General features: G+C 39.4%; 2 protein-coding genes across 16 annotated transcripts in view; one reads left to right on the forward strand and one right to left on the reverse strand.

The window, feature by feature from the left end:
* Positions 1-7,571, forward strand: part of ABCG5 (ATP binding cassette subfamily G member 5) — a 33,328-nt gene extending 25,757 nt beyond the window's left edge. For 4 of the 7 annotated variants that reach the window (XM_077959663.1, XM_077959664.1, XM_001111277.4 and 1 more), the window contains 3 exons: positions 412-597; positions 5,872-5,984; positions 7,102-7,571. In XM_077959663.1, coding sequence (XP_077815789.1) covers positions 412-597; positions 5,872-5,984; positions 7,102-7,295 — 493 coding nt within the window. In that variant the 3' untranslated portion in view covers positions 7,296-7,571. Of the gene's footprint in view, positions 1-411; positions 598-5,319; positions 5,399-5,871; positions 5,985-7,101 lie in introns of those variants that run through there. The other 3 variants (XM_028831704.2, XM_077959666.1, XM_028831705.2) reach the window with 3 other exon arrangements.
* Positions 1-16,217, reverse strand: part of DYNC2LI1 (dynein cytoplasmic 2 light intermediate chain 1) — a 55,381-nt gene that overhangs the window by 7,646 nt on the left and 31,518 nt on the right. For 5 of the 9 annotated variants that reach the window (XR_013402799.1, XR_013402798.1, XR_013402797.1 and 2 more), the window contains 4 exons: positions 16,081-16,178; positions 15,581-15,673; positions 9,812-9,955; positions 8,140-8,269 (listed from right to left, as the gene is read on the reverse strand). Coding sequence is in view for 2 of the 9 variants with exons in the window: in XM_015112255.3 (XP_014967741.1) it covers positions 10,568-10,630; positions 15,581-15,673; positions 16,081-16,178 (254 nt within the window). In the remaining 7 variants the exon portion in view is untranslated. Of the gene's footprint in view, positions 1-8,139; positions 8,270-9,811; positions 9,961-10,332; positions 10,631-15,580; positions 15,674-16,080; positions 16,179-16,217 lie in introns of those variants that run through there. The other 4 variants (XR_013402801.1, XR_013402800.1, XM_015112255.3 and 1 more) reach the window with 2 other exon arrangements.

Below are 16,217 nucleotides of genomic sequence, written 5' to 3' on the forward strand. Positions count from 1 at the left end.
AAGGGGTGCTGGGAGGCGGGTTGGGTGAGCCCGTTAACATTAAGGTAGGTGTGGTGCTGGCTAGGCAGAACATGGTTATTTATGAAGAAGCCTGTAGAGTTCAACAAGCCTGCTTCCTGCAGTGAGTTGTGACCATTGTCTAAGTAATTTAATGTTTTCCTATGAGAGCTGAAGGAGCTGTGAAAGGGAAAAGGTGGCTCCCAATGAATTGCAGCCAATGGGAACAATTTGATGTAATAAATAGTCTCTTGTTGGCTCTGTTCCGAAAAGACCTTTCAAAGGGGAGTGTGGCTTGCCCTGCAAACACCTCCCACCCACTCACTACCAAGGGTTTATTCATAGAGGCAAGCACAGTATTTTTCTTAAATGATAGCCCTTGGAGAGGAAACTGAAGAGCTTATGCTTTTCTAGGACGCTGGGCTTACATCCTGAGGTTGCCAGATTTGGATATTTCTCTGCTGCTCTCTTGGCCCCCCACTTAATTGGTGAATTTCTAACTCTTGTGCTACTTGGTATCATCCAAAATCCAAATATAGTCAACAGTGTAGTGGCTCTGCTGTCCATTGCGGGGGTGCTTATTGGATCTGGATTCGTCAGGTAAGATATCATAATTCAAAAAATGTAGATTGGGATAACCTGTTATTAATGATCACCTAATAATGACTGAAGTAAAGGAATACCAGAGAACTGATAGTGGTTATGGATATTACCTTATAGTCTGCAGCATTTGTACTGCTCGTTAATCATTATTGCCTTAGACCTTGAACTGTTCATTTGTCCAATAAAATGTCTTTTTTATTGGGAATCAGGAACTGACAAGTTTATGTTATGATATGATTCACGTGTAATAAGCCATTATACCAAGAGAAGAAAACCAGTCCAGATGTCCCAGGAAAAACTCACAGCCCACGTGACAGGCTAAATAAATTGCATATATTAGTTCATTTCTGACCTGGTACTGTTGATTTTGTACTGCAGTTCTCAATTCCCAGTTATTCTTAGGAATTAAGACTAGTCAGATAAAAAAAGAGCCTGCAGGATAAAAGACTGCTCCAAACAGTATCAAGGCTTAAAGGACATGCACCAAATGATAGCAGTAATTATCTCTAGGTGATATTGATTTTAATTTTTTCTTCATATTTCCGTATTTTATCAATGTTCTATAATGGACAAGTATCATTTTATAACCAGGAAAAAATGCATCCACACACGTTTTTAAAAAGCAGCAGCAAAAAGGGCAGAAAATTTTAAAAGGCTAAAAAATGATCCCAGGCAGGTGGTATGAGTGGGATCTAGTAAGTAATCCCTGGGTCCCCAAGGAAACATGAAGGCTGTTTCTTTGACTTAAACTTTTAAAACTCAAGTCAAAAAGCAAAAACATTACTGAGCGTCTACTATATAAAATTATATGTGTGTGTGTTTAATTATTTAACTCTCAGAGCAATCCATTTTCAGAAAAGAAAATGAAGCTCAGACTTGACTTTGCTCAAGTCACACCACTATGAAGGCTGTGATGCATGTGACTTCCTGAGAGAGGCTGACCTGAGTCAGAAACTTCCTCTACCACTTGCCAGTCTCTTTTCTACCTAAATTAGTTTCCTCATTTGCAAAAAAGAGATCACTATTTCAGCCTCACCATGATACCTCAAGGGATCATGAGAAGGAAAGAAAATAATCAATGTGAAAACACATTATAAATTGTAGTGAGTTATATGAAGGTGAGATATTATATAAAGCAAAGTGAACTAGGCTTTGATCAATCAAGGAGGATATTTTTTCACACTAAGACCATTACATTGTATTTGTCCATGTTGCTTAAGTGGATTGTTAATATTTATGAAAAATGCAGAAATCAAATCACGCCAAGAGTCAAGCCAGCAATGTACAGAGCCAACCTTGGGCAGCATCTCCTCTTTTATATTATTTGAATCATTGTTTCAGTTAATCTGGTGCCATTTCATGTACAGATAATCCCTGACTTACGATTTTTTGAGAAAGTGATACTCGTTCTGTAGAAACCGTATTTTGTTTCTGTTTTTTTTGAGACGGAGTCTCACTCTACACCCAGGCTGAAGTGCAGTGGCACTATCTCAGCTCACTGCAACCTCTGCCTCCCAGGTCCAAGCGATTCTCGTGCCACAGTCTCCTGAATAGCTGGGATTACAGGTGTGTGCCACCATGCTTGGCTAATTTTTGTATTTTTAGTAGAGATGAGGTTTTGCCATGTTGGCCAGGCTGGTCTCGAACTCCTGACCTCAAGTGATTTGCCCACCTCGGCCTCCCAAAGTGCTGGGATTACAGGCATGAGCCACCGCAACAGGCCTAGAAACTGTATTTTGAGTAGGCATACAATCATTCTGTTTTTTACTTTCATAACAGGATTCAATAAATTACATTAAATATTCAACAATTTATTATAAAATAAGCTTTGTGTTAGATGAATTTTCCCAACTGTAGGTTAATGTTAAGTGTTCTGAGCACATTTAAGGCAGACCAGGCTAAGCTGTAATGTTTGGTAGGCTAGGTGTCCTAAATGTGTTTTTGTTTTGTTTTTTGTTTGTTTTGAGAGGGAATCTCACTCTGTCACCCAGGCTGGAGTACAGTGGCATGATCTTGGCTCACTGTAACCTCTGCCTCCCATGTTCAAGTGATTTTCCTGCCTCAGCCTCCCGAGTAGCTGAAATTACAGGACATACCATTATGCCTGGCTAATTTTTGTATTTTTAGTAGAGATGGGGTTTCACCATTTTGGCCAGGTTGGTCTTGAACTCCTGCCCTCAGGTGATCCGCTCACCTCGGCCTCCCAAAGTGCTGGGATTATAGACGTGAGCCACCGCGTCTGGCCTTAAATGCATTTTTAACTTATAATATTTTCAACTTATGATGGATTTATCTGGAAGTAATGCCATCATAAGCAGCATTTGTATTGGGTTTTTAGGAAAAGGAGGTTAGTTGCTCTTTATTTATTTTTTTGTTTCTTGAAATAGAGTCTCACTCACTGTGTCACCCAGGCTGGAGTGCAGTGGCACGATCTCGGTTCACTGCAACCTCCGTCTCTTGGGTTCAAGCAATTCTCCTGCCTCAGCCTCCTGAATAGCTGGGATTAGAGGTGCGTGCCACCACACCCAGCTAATTTTTGTATTTTTAGTAGAGATGAGGTTTCACCAAGTTGGCCAGGCTGGTCACAAACTCCTAACCTCAAGTGATTTCCCTGCCTCGGTCTCCCAAGGTGCTGGGATTACAGGTGTGAGCCACTGCGCCTGGTGGTTAATTTGCTCTTAAAAGGTAGGCAGTGGCAAAGAATACTAAATGCTCTCAGATTAGTTGCAAAATCTTAACATCCCAAGGCTTCACATGAATTCCACTTCCATCACTGAATTAAAACTCTGCTCTTAAAGGCCACATCAACCTGCTAGTCATTCCGTTTACCCATTTTCCTGCCCAGTCATCATCTTTCTAGGTGAACTGCCTGTGGCATTTGTGCTGTTGGCTCCCTTCTCCTTTAAACACAAAGGAAATTAGCTTTGCTGTTTTTTCTGCTTACAAAATCATGAAGTTCTTGGGGGAAGAAATGCTCACAATATAAATATGGATGAGGAAGAAAGTAAAAGTTACCTAAAGTATCAGAGCCCAGAGTTAAATTTTGATGTAGTTCTTGCTAGAATTTGATATAAAATTTAACAAAGATGAAATAATCCTGTTGTATAAGATATAAAATATGCATACGTTTTTTCCCATTTAACAACATAATATGAATTAGCTGGGTGTGGTGTCACGTGCGTGTAATTTCAGTTACTCAGGAGACTGAGGCAGGAGAATCACCTGAACCCAGGAGGCAGAGGCTGCAGTGAGCCAAAATCGCGCCACTGCACTCCAGCCTATGTGACAGAGCAAGACTCAGTTTCAAAAAAAGAGACCAAAAAAGCACAAACCAACATAATGTGGACAATGTCATGTCAATACATCTAGATCTATGGTTCCTCCCGCTGCTTCTCCTTCTGTCTGTGCCTTTCACTGATCCATTTGTCTCTCTCTGCCACCTGCACAAAGTTTGTTGGTTGTTCCCAAGGTTAGAGGCGCACTCTTTCTGAAGGCCCCCTTTGTTTTCTCTCTCAGCCTATCACACGCTACCTCCTGTCATGGTTTTCCTTTGCAGTAATAGATTATCCGCCTCTTGAAGGCAGCAGCTGTGTCTCATTCATCATTTTAGACCTTCTCAGCAGCCAGCCCAATTAGGCCTTGGACCATCAGGCCTGCAAACATTATTTGTTGAGTGAATAAGTGAATGACTCTGTCTTTGAACTGTATACACACTGCATCACTCACCAAATCATGTTGGTTTTCTTTTCTGATATCAAACCATAGGTGCATTTGGAACATTTTTGTTTGACTCCGTGTGGTATAGGCAGAAACAAAGGTGCACGGTTCCTACCTCAAAAAGATACCACCCTAGCCACTAGACAGCCACCCTCTCATGGCCATCATCCTACTCCAGGCCTTTGTCATCTCAAACTTGAACTTTTGTTGGAGTCTGCTTTTTTTTTTTTTTTCTGTTCTTACTCTGCCCTCATTCTGGCCATCCTTCTTGCTGAAGTCACGTTAATTTTCTCAGAATGCTGATTTCAACGTGACCTTTCTCATCCATGGTCATTTGACCTCAACTCACGGCAAGGCCCTGAAATAGCTGTCTCAGGCTATTGTTCCGAGCTCCCCTCCCACTGTTCCTTCACATCCTCTCCTCCAGTCTTTCTGGTCCAGTCAGTCCAATATGCAGCCCTTGGTATGCCTGTACTCATACCATTTCTGCCTTCCTAGAATTTCCTTTCTGTTCCCCTAATTCCTTCCCAGAGTCCCACGTATCCTTTTCAATTAGTAACCTCTCAATGTGGTTAATTCAATGTTGTGCCTTAGGAAACTGACAATAACTGAAAGTTTGAGGACCACTTGGAAATAAGTGAAACCATAAATACTAAATACAAGAACAGCACGGATGTGTGGTACACATTTTAATACTTTCTTGGCACAAATAGTTCACTACTGTGTATTTTTATAGTTTTAAGGATACAGTCTATATCTCCAACTACATTACGAGTTCTTTAGGGATAGGATACGTCTTTTGAAGTTCTCAAGCTCCTAGAACTAGTGTCTTGCAACCAGAAAGAATTTTAAATCTTTTGATTGACAGGAAATATATGGTGGACTAAAAAGACCACAGTGTCAGCATAAAGTTTCACCTGACATAGATTGGAGTGGAGACATATTACATTTTCACAATGAATGTTGGCTCGGTCTCTCCTTCCTTTTTCCTTTGTATTCTAGGTTAGTTCTAACTTTCTACACTGGTACCTTCAACTTTCTGTGTAATCACAAATCTCCTCCTCCAATTGGTATGTGTTAGGTCTGTATTTTCTTGTATGTTTATATCAATAGTGCTTACCAAAATAATTAGACAGTAACTGTCTACTTGAGACAACTGTTAAATTAAGGTCTTCACTATAACAGGCTACCAAGCTGTGACTAAAAATGACAAAGTACTATGCTTACTGACTTGCAAGGATGTCTGAGACATGTTTGGCAGAAAGAGTAGGTTGGGAAAGAGCATGAAGAGTTTAATTCCACTTACATAAAACTTTATAAACACATATGTTATATATATTATCAAAATGTTAACAATAGTTATTTCTAGGCAATGGTATTTCTTTATATTTTTCAATGTTGTTTGAAGGTTTTTTTTATAGTGAGCATCATTTTTACAATAAAGAGATAGAAAACTATATTCATGTTGGAAAACATAAGGATTGCCTTTCTTTTTATTTGGTAGGACTATTGCCAGAGCCCACTGAATTTCATTTTTGTTTTCTTTTTCTTAAGAAACATACAAGAAATGCCCATTCCTTTTAAAATCATCAGTTATTTTACATTCCAAAAATATTGCAGTGAGATTCTTTTAGTCAATGAGTTCTACGGACTGAATTTCACTTGTGGTAAGTATTCTATTTGGGGATATTATTTTTGCACGTTACTCTGAGGAAGCAATTTATTGGAGGAAATGTATTTTTGAAATAAAAGCTGTGTTTCATAATAATTCAAGTTAAAACTCTGTCTTGAAATACGGTCCATTTTCTCTGATTTTTAAAATGAAAGAAAATAAGCAGTAGTCAAGTTAGTCTCCTGTCAAAGGTCAATAGGTAAGGGACATTCGGATGTTGTTAGAAAATGACAGACCTTATGTACACTGAGGTAAACTCTAGTATATTCGGGATAGACTCAGTTTCTGTATCTACTGAACACATTCAAGCAGGCTGAAGTGGCTTCTTTTTCCCCAAAATGTACATCGTACACAGCTAAGTAAAGCCACTTTTGGCAAAAGTCAGAAGTAGGACCAGGACAAGGACCTCATGGCCATTAGAAATCTCACGGTGGCTGGGCATAGTGGCTCACGCCTGTAATCCCAGCACTTTGGGAGGCCGAGGTGGGTGGATCACTTGAGGTCAAGAGTTCGAGACCAGCCTGGCCAACATGGCAAACCCCCGTCTCTACTAAAAATACAAAAATTAGCCGGGCGTGGTGGTGCATGCCTGTAATCCCAGCTACTCAGGAGGTTGAAGCATGAGAATCACTTGAACCCAGGAGGGTGAGGTTGCAGTGAGCCAAGATCGAGCCACTGCACTCCAGCCTGGGCAGCAGAGTGAAACTGTGTCTCAAAAAAAAAAAAAAAAAAAAAAAAAAAAACCCACCAAAAAAATCTCAGGGCCACTCCAAAGACAACCAAATAATATGGCTGAATTCAGTAGTGTTTTAAATAATTTTAAGTGATAATGTCAGTAACTTTAGGATAGCCTGTGCTAAGGGACCATGATTTTTATCACAAATGTGGTAATTAATCTATACTCAAAATAGAAACAAAAGCATGTCCATCTTCAAATGAGGCCAAAGGCCAGAACTGCTCACTCTTGCTTCTTCAAATTGTAAACTCTGTGCTTGCTAAAGTGTCCTGTATTTTTCATTAATAAGGGTACTTAGCAAGCATTTGGTAAATACTTGTTGATTAAATTACCTGAGATAAACCACACCTGATACTGTCAATCTTTTCCTTGACAGGCAGCTCAAATGTTTCTGTGATGACTAATCCAATGTGTGCCTTCACTCAAGGAATTCAATTCATTGAGGAAACCAGCCCAGGTGCAACATCTAGATTCACAATGAACTTTCTGATTTTGTATTCATTTATTCCAGCTCTTGTCATCCTAGGAATAGTTGTTTTCAAAATAAGGGATCATCTCATTAGCAGATAGTGAAAACCATGGCTGGGAAAATGGAAGTGAAGCTGCTGACTGTGCATGACTGCTCTGAATGTCTGAAATGAGAGTGCCATGTATTTCTTTCTTGATAGGACATCTCAGGTCTTTTAACCATTAAGACTCTATTTGTGCCTCTTGGATCCATGCAGGCCTTGAATGCAATGGAAGTGGTTCATAGTCCCTTCCTGTTACAACTTGCAGGGACATGTGGTATTTGGAAATTGTGACTGAGCTGGCCCAAGAATTAAATAATAATCATTCATAAAGCTATGGGAGACTCGTGTGACTATTTTTTTCCTTGTTCTAGGCACAGAAAAAAATAGGTCATCCTAAAAATATGTTTACATTTGATAAAGGATTAGGCAAAAGTAAAAGGCTTGATGGATTACTGACTGTAAGTGACAGAAAAAAAGAGTTGTGGGTTTAGATGAAGCAAGGTTATCATGCAGAATTGGGTAAGAATGCTTCTGTTCCTGGAAGACCCAGAGTTAAAAGACCCCTCCACACGAGGGGTCGGAGTTACCTGATCACATCGAGAGAATGCTGGGCAGATGAATGGCGAGCAACACTGCTACAGAGCACCCAGTAATTTTACTGAGGATTAAAATAAAAAACTGCAGGAATGGGCTCAACAGTGAACAAAGCACACCAGACAAACCTCTGGTTATGTTTTTAAAGATTCATTTGCTACTTTTCACTTTCAGCTGAGTTTACTTATAGAATTACAAGTAAATGTTACTGAAGTGTATACACTGAGAAATAACCTTGTTAAGTTTGGAGATCAGCTGTTAAAGTCCATATAGAAAAAATGCTGACATAGCTAGACATGGTGTCTCACCTCTGTAATCCCAGCTGCTCAGGAGGCTGATGTGGGAGGATCGCTTGAACCCAGGAGGTAGGGGCTGCAGTGAGCTACGATGGAACCACTGCACTCCAGCCTGGGCAACAGAGAGAGGGAGACTCTGTCTCTAAAAAAGAAAGAAAAAAAGTGCTGACATATTATTTACAAAGAACAGGGTACACCCTAGAAATTTCACATTCTTGAACTGTAAAGGGTGCTGATATGTATAAATACAGATACCTGTATTACATATTTTCAAGGATAAAATAATATAAATAGGTTACTAAAAATGGGTTCTGGCCAGGCGCGGTGGCTCATGCCTGTAATCCCAGCACTTTGGGAGGCCGAGGCAAGTGGATCTTGAGGTCAAGAGATCGAGACCATCCTTGCCAGCGTGACGAAACCCTGTCTCTACTAAAAATACAAAAATTGGCTGGGCGTGGTGGCAGGAGCTACTTGGGAGGCTGAGGCAGGAGAATCGCTTGAACCTGGGAGGTGGAGGTTGCAGTGAGCTGAGATTGTGCCACTGCTCTCCAGCCTGGCGACAGAGTAAGACTCTGTCTCAAAAAAAAAAAAAAAAAAAAATTGGGTTCTCTATTAAAATGACTGATCTGATTCTGTTTCTGATTGATCTTCAAGTAATTCCATGTAAGAACCCGAAATGAAACTGTCTCAGTGTTACTATGGTAACTTTGGGTGAGAATATGGTAGAGAGCGCATGAACTTGTTCACTGACTGTGACCTAACTTGTGAAGAAAGATAAATTATAGCATTTGAAATGTCTCACACTGAAGTAGGAAAGATCATTTCATTAACGAAACCACAGTAAAATTCTGTTTCTCAGAACAGTATTTAAGGATGTGGAGGCATTGGTAAATTATCAGACTAGTATTGTCAATTTTTATAAAAGGTCTTTGACATGGATGATTATGGTGTAATAGTTACACAATGTCTTACAGATTATATATGTCACATCAGTTATAGACAATTCTGGAGATGATAATCTATTACAGTAGTTCAAAGAGAGTCCCACAGGAACCTCTTTTGAAATCACTGATTTCAACTTACTAAAGATATGGGTGTACAGCATAAGTGGAAACATTTTCTACTATTCATATGCAGATGAATTTCATTCTAGCTCAGAAACATTTGGAAAACTGACATCACACGTGACTTCAAGCTATTAAATGTTAGTGATAGCACCTTAGAAAAACACAATGGCTTTCAACATGTGACAGTTTGTGTCTCAAGTCAAAAATGGACAGTGATGTGTAAGAAAATCAAAGTATATAACAGCAATTCCTATTACTCTTGTGGAACAGGCTGTTTCTTCCCACCAAGTCAGTGATGTTTCTGAGATCATAATGTTCACTGTAAATTTAAAGGGATCTCTTTTTCCATAGCACTCAGCAGGAAACCTGTGCTTAAGACTGAGGTTCCTTGGAAACATGCTGAAAACTCTGTTCTCAAGGGTGTGAGAACCGTACATACTGCAAATAATTTATGAAGTCCTGGTTCGTTGCAATAAGCAGATGGCTTGCTGTCTGCTCAGACACCACTCCCTTGGGGTAGTAAATGTGTTTATCTGAAGCTGGGAGTCAACATATTTTACGTGTGGATATGGAAGAACACAGGATAAATCATTTTTAATCACAGCAATAATACTTACTCAAAATGAACTTGGCTAGCAGGTACACCAATCTACAGATGAGAACGGCTTCTTAAAGGCTATCCCACCTTGGAAATAATCCTGGTTATCCCCAACACGTGATGTTTTGTCCTGCTTCTTGATAGGATATCTCGTTAAATGTGCCTGTTCTTCAAAAAGTGGTATTTAAAATAAATGTGTCAGTCTCACAGAGGGGTGAAATGGGTGCTGATTAAAAACACCCCATTCCAGACCACAGATGGTGACTATCTAGGTGTGGGGACCCAGGGATGTGCATCTCCTATTTCAGGTGCTTCTTGCGCCTCACTGTTCAGAGTAAAGTTTTGACATCTGTGAACCCAATTCCGGTTTCCTCCCAGCTACAGCTGAGAACGCCTCTTAGAAAGAATGTGTCTAACATGGGCACTTAACCTTGCATTTAAAACCGTAACCAAATACTCTTACTTTTATATTCCTAAAAACATATAAGCAGAAACTTATACATGCTGCATTGAGTATATACCACTTAAACATGTTAGAGGTAGGGAGTAGAAGATTCTTTTATTTAAAAAAAAATTACACATGGTTCTACAATATTTTTTCCTTTTAAAAAGCTTCAAAATATACAGGGAGAGCACTAGTCCAAGAAATCCAGCTTGTTCTTTCACAAATTATACAGTTTAACTTTCTTCACATATTGCCACAATAGTTAATTCATAATATAATCTTATTTGTATTTAGAAAAGAAGAAATAAATATACAACAATTGAATTAGGTTCAAGAATCAAGCTCGATTTGTTTCCAAGACTTGGAAGAACTTCTTTTGTACTGTTCCAGTTCCTAAAACAAAAACATGTATTACTTTAAGAAAAATCAACTTAAGAATTCAAGGAGGCACGTTAAAACTGCTTTCTCATTTTTTAGATATAACAATGTATCCTTAGTAGCATTATCATTGTAAAGATTTCTTGACAATTGTTTTGTAAATGATTATGCTTAGGACTTATTTTCTAGAAATACAGTCTTCAGAGTTTCTGTGCTGCTAAGCGGCACTCAGAGATGAATTTATTAAACTTTCAGACAAAATTATGTACATAAACTACATAACACATATGAATCATCTTTCAACTAATGAACTAGACATTTGTCATCCTTCAAGTATTCAAAAGTACTCTTATTTTTAATTGTTTGCTGTTCAGTTCTTATCAAAAACTTGGTTGAAATTAGAAAAATATTTTAAAAACATATACCCAGGCTGGGTGCGGTGGCTCATGCCTATAATCCCAGCACTTTGGGAGGCTGGGGCAGGAGAATTGCTTGAGCCCAGGAATTTCAGACCAGCCTGGGCAACATAGGGGGACCGTGTCTCTACAAAAACTGAGAAAACTAATTATCCAGGCATGGTGGTGTGTGCGGTGGTCCCAGCTACTTGGAAGTCTGAGGTGGGAGGATTGCTTGAACCTGGGAGGTCAAGGCTGCAGTAAACTGTGATTGCGCCACTGCACTCCAGCCTGGGTGACAGAGTGAGACTTGCGTGTTCAAATGGGGCTATCTAGGGATACGCGGGATGGTAGTGTCCACTTTTAAGCATTTTCCTGAGAGATCCTGGGTTCTGTCAGGTATGTCTGTGTGCTTTCAGCCCTTAACTGGGTGAGATACATTTTCTGGTACAAGGAAAGTACAGGTATGTCTGAATGTCCTAATCAAAAACAAAACTCTTTATGTAATTCCACAAAAAAATGTGTGTGTGTGTGTATGTTTGTGTGTGTGTGTGTATCTTTTGTCCCAGTGATTTTACTTTTAGAAATCGATCATACATAACAATAGAGCAATGCACAAGGATGCTCACTGCTCTATCTGAGCACAACTGGAAACAACTTTGATGTCCCCCAGTAATGACTGATGAAATAATTAGCGTTCATTCACAGGTGGCTTCCAAGGCAGCCAGCAAAAACAAAAGTGGCCACATGAAAAAATAGTATGTGCCACATGAAAAAAGCACACAGCTAGGGAGAGGGCAGGATACTTCCATTTTCTATTTTATATACATCTATCTATATCTTTTGAATTTTTTCACAATGAGTATATGTTACCTTTACAATTCATAAATAAATTTTAGTGGAGGTGGCTATCCTGCACAAGGCAACTGACATGTAAAAGGGGCCATCTAAGGGGATGCCTCTTGGCCTCCTACATGTTGTTCAATGTCTAAATAACTGTACAAAGGTTATCACCACTTCAAATAAACAAAATGTGGTTACTCTGCAAGATAAGGCAATCACTGCCCTTTGGCTAACATAACTGAAGTTCACAGTTGCTATGAAAAGAAAATCCATTCTAATTTTCAGAAAAATTGCAGATCGTCCCTTTCATACCTCTACTCTAAGTTACTAAAATTTGAATGTTAAATGTTTCAAAATGGTATACAGACTTTGGAAGAATTTTTCCTTGTTTTTTTTTTTAACTTCCTCACTGGATTCTCAGAAGAATTTGCATGGCAATAATCATATGTACTCTTTACAGCTTGTTTTATTTTTTCCTAATAAAGTTAATTCAGTTCACCAGTTATCTACCACTGTGGTTTTAAAGATTAACTCATAAAGAATAAACACATTGTTTACTGCAAACTTTGTCTTTAACTGGAAGTGAAATTATTTTTACCAAGGACAAAGGTGAAAACGTTGTTTTGAGATTCTTTGCTAGTAGTATCTCCCTTTTGCAGACAGCAGACTGTGAGAAAACTAGGGCTATCACACAGGCCACGCCAGAGGGAGGAAAAGGAATAACCAATGTGAGACAGAACCCACCAAGTCCACTAGATCTTCAATATGACAATGATATGGCCTCAAAATAATACATTGATGTTTTAAAGGGATAGCAAGTAAGAAAAATTTTCAAAAGATATCTGTGGTTGGCCAAGAAGACCTTAAAAATAAATGTTAACTGTAACTTTTTTTTTTTTTTTTTTGCCTTAACAAAAATATAGAAAAGAAGCTGGGTACAGTGGCTCACGCCTGTGATCTCAGCACTTTGGGAGGCCAACTCAGGAGGACTGCTTTAGGAGAGGAGTTCAAGACCAGCCTGGGCAACAAAAAAGGAAAAAATTACCCGGACATGGTGATGTGTGCCCGTAGTCCCAGCTACTTGAGAGGCTGAGACGGGAGGATCGCTTGAGCCCTGGAGTTCAAGGCTGCAGTGAGCCATGATCTCACGATTGCACTCCAGCCTGGATGCCAGAGCAAGACGCAGTATCAAAGAAAAAGAAAAAAACACAAAAGAGGTAGAAGGGCTCAGCAAGTTCTTTCCACATTGACAATCCCTTAAAATCGGGACTGCTTTAAAGCTAGAGGGCTTTTAAAAAGTAGAAAATACTACTATTTTCTGGTGCCCATGTGAAGTCTGGCAAAGACAGAACTTTAATTAAAGAGGGCTAATCACAAAAGACCCTAAGTCTGCAGGAAAGATGAAAGGGGTCTTCCTACCAATCCTCAGATCCTTGAGGATTGACCTCACAGCACACAACTGGAAACAACTTAAGGTCTCACAACTACGCGTGAAAGAGTATGAAATAATATTCAAATTAAAAATGCCGTATAGTAGAATGTCAAAATTTAGATTCAGATTATCAATGAAATAACAGCAACAACAATGATAATCATTAGGGTATCTTTAAAGCTAAAGCATAAAATTATGCTAAGGTCCTATGTGTGCAATCTGGAATCAATGCAATTCATCTAAAACTACACGAATAAAAGTGGTTTAGAGGCAAACTTAGGATAGCATAACTTTTCAGGTGGGTTAAAAAACATCTTGAACCAAGAGATGATAGGAATTGGTGATCTGCTGGCAGTGAGACACAAGAGATGAATGAAGGGTGATATGGGTACTGTGGGGCTGCCTTCCTTTTCCACACAGAATTCTTACGGTTTTAAGTCATTTAGAGAAGGCAGATTTGAATGTGAAAATTCATGATGCTCACAAATACCCTAATCCTTTAATAATACTGATGTATATGAACTTAATCAAAGTGATCATTATGCAATATAAACAGATATTCTTATCAACAACAACAGTTAATCATTGACCCCTAGATAAATATTAATCAGGGATGACTTCCAACTAATCCTTACATCCAAGCTGGAAACATAATAAGGGTTAAATGAGGTCATTTTACTGTTTCTGCAACATGCCTCTCACTTTGCTACAGCTACAAAACCTCTAAATATTCATGGCATATTTTTCAAAAGTCTTCTGGACCGTTTACATAAAATGTTTTGCTTACTTCTCCAAGGGCCCCCTGCAGGTGAATGCTGAGAAAAATGCCCTGGCTCCTGCTCCCAGCTGATAGCTGCTTTCAGGTTACCCTCGAAAAAATGTGGCTGCTGCCTGAGAAGCTGCCAGGGCTTTCAATCTAGTGCTTACCATACATAAGTTTACTCATATAAGGACAGATTCTGTACAATGTCTCATTTTATCAAATCAAACTAAAACTTAAGTTTGCTTGTTTGTTTTTAGAAAAATCTAGGCTGGGCGTGGTGGTTCACGCCTGTAATCCCAGCACTTTGGGAGGCCAAGGTGGGTGGATCACGAGGTCAGGAGTTCAAGACCAGCCTGGTCAAGATGGTGAAACCCCGTCTCTACAAAAAAAAAACCAAAAAAATTAGCTGGGCATGGTGGCGGGTGCCTGTAATCCCAGCCACTCAGGAGGCTGAAGCAGAGAATTGCTTGAGCCTGGGAGGCAGAGGTTGCAGTGAGCCGAGGTCACGCCACTGCACTTCAGCCTGGGTGACAGTGTGAGACTCGTCTCAAAAAAAAAAAAAAAGAAAAGAAAACTCTAAGTATTTGGGTCATGGTGAGTTTACCAACTCTTAACATTCTTACATCAGATTTGTGTGTTCAAATGGGGCTATCTAGGGATACACGGGATGGTAGTGTTCACTTTTAAGCATTTTCCTGAGAGATCCTGGGTTCTGTCAGGTGTGTCTGTGTGCTTTCAGACTGTGCTTTCAGTCCTTAACTGGGCGAGATACGTTTTCTGGTACAAGGAAAGTATAGATATGTCTGAATTTCCTAATCAAAAACAAAACTTTTTATGTGATTCCACAAACCAAAGAGTATTGAGAAAATGTCCCTCCAGCAGCAAGGTAAGAACCACTACTCACCTTTAATGTACTGTAAGCTAGAACATCAAAAAGCTTTATGTGAACATCAAGTCACGTCCGGGTGGTGGCATGACAGGTGATTTAAAAATTTTTCTTTATTCATATCAAATTTTTATTTTTTTCTACAGTATACTATTAGCGTGTTATTTAAATAGATGTACTACTTAAATAATTTTAACAGTAAAAAAGATACACTAAGTAAATACATTGAGAAAAATGTAAGGAATTCCCAAGGCACTCCAGGTTTTGTGATAAAACTTCAGATAAGGCCGGGTGCAGTGGCTCACGCTTGTAACCCCAGCACTTTGGGAGGCCAAGGCAGGCAGATCACGAGGTCAAGAGATTGAGACCATCCTGGCTAACATGGTGAAACCCCGTCTCTACTAAAAATACAAAAAAAAAAAAAAAAAAAAATTAGCCAGGCATGCTGGTGGGCGCCTGTAGTCCCAGCTACTCGGGAGACTGAGGCAGGAGAATGGCATGAAGCCGGCAGGTGGAGCTTGCAGTGAGCCAAGATTGCGCCACTGCACTCCATGCTGGGCAACAGAGTGAGACTCCATCTCAAAACAACAACCACAACAACAAGAAAAACCTTCAGATGAAATTAAGTAAATGTTTAAGATAATACCTGATCCTTCTGAATTCTCATCTCATCGACTTCACTTTCAGCATACTGAGGATCTCTTGCAGGGTCCTTGATATTTTTCAGTGTGTTAATACTCTGAAATTACAAATCTCCAAATCACTTCATGCCCATAACCCAAAATTCAATGGCTACCATCTGCCTAATAAACCAAGCTCCCATTCCTCAGCCTACCACAAAGGCTCTCTATGATCTTTCAAGCTTTTTTCATCACCACTGAGGCCCGCTTCCAATTCCACCAGGTCCCCTTTCAGTTGTCTCTCCCTTCTCTAACAACCAGATAACTATCTTTGAAAGTGGAGCAGGAACCATGTCTGACTTTTTTTTTAATCACCACAGTGCCTATTTACATTTTCAGCAATGTTTAATTGATTTTTGAGCAGAAGAGATAAAAACAAAGTTATCATAATAGGCCCTTTGGCACATTTCCTATAACTGTTAGATGGTGCTAAAAATCTTGCTTTTAAAAAATTAGAAATATGTACCTTTGGTGGAAAGAGCTTTTCATACACTTTTTTCCACAACTCCATTGGTGAGTGGGCATGAAGCTTTCCAATGTCATTTTCAGGAACAGGAGGAGATCCTAAAATAGCAAGTTTTACTTCAAATGACTGCATTGATT

Source organism: Macaca mulatta, chromosome 13 (genome assembly GCF_049350105.2).
Source record: "Macaca mulatta isolate MMU2019108-1 chromosome 13, T2T-MMU8v2.0, whole genome shotgun sequence".
Classification (NCBI taxonomy): domain Eukaryota; kingdom Metazoa; phylum Chordata; class Mammalia; order Primates; family Cercopithecidae; genus Macaca; species Macaca mulatta.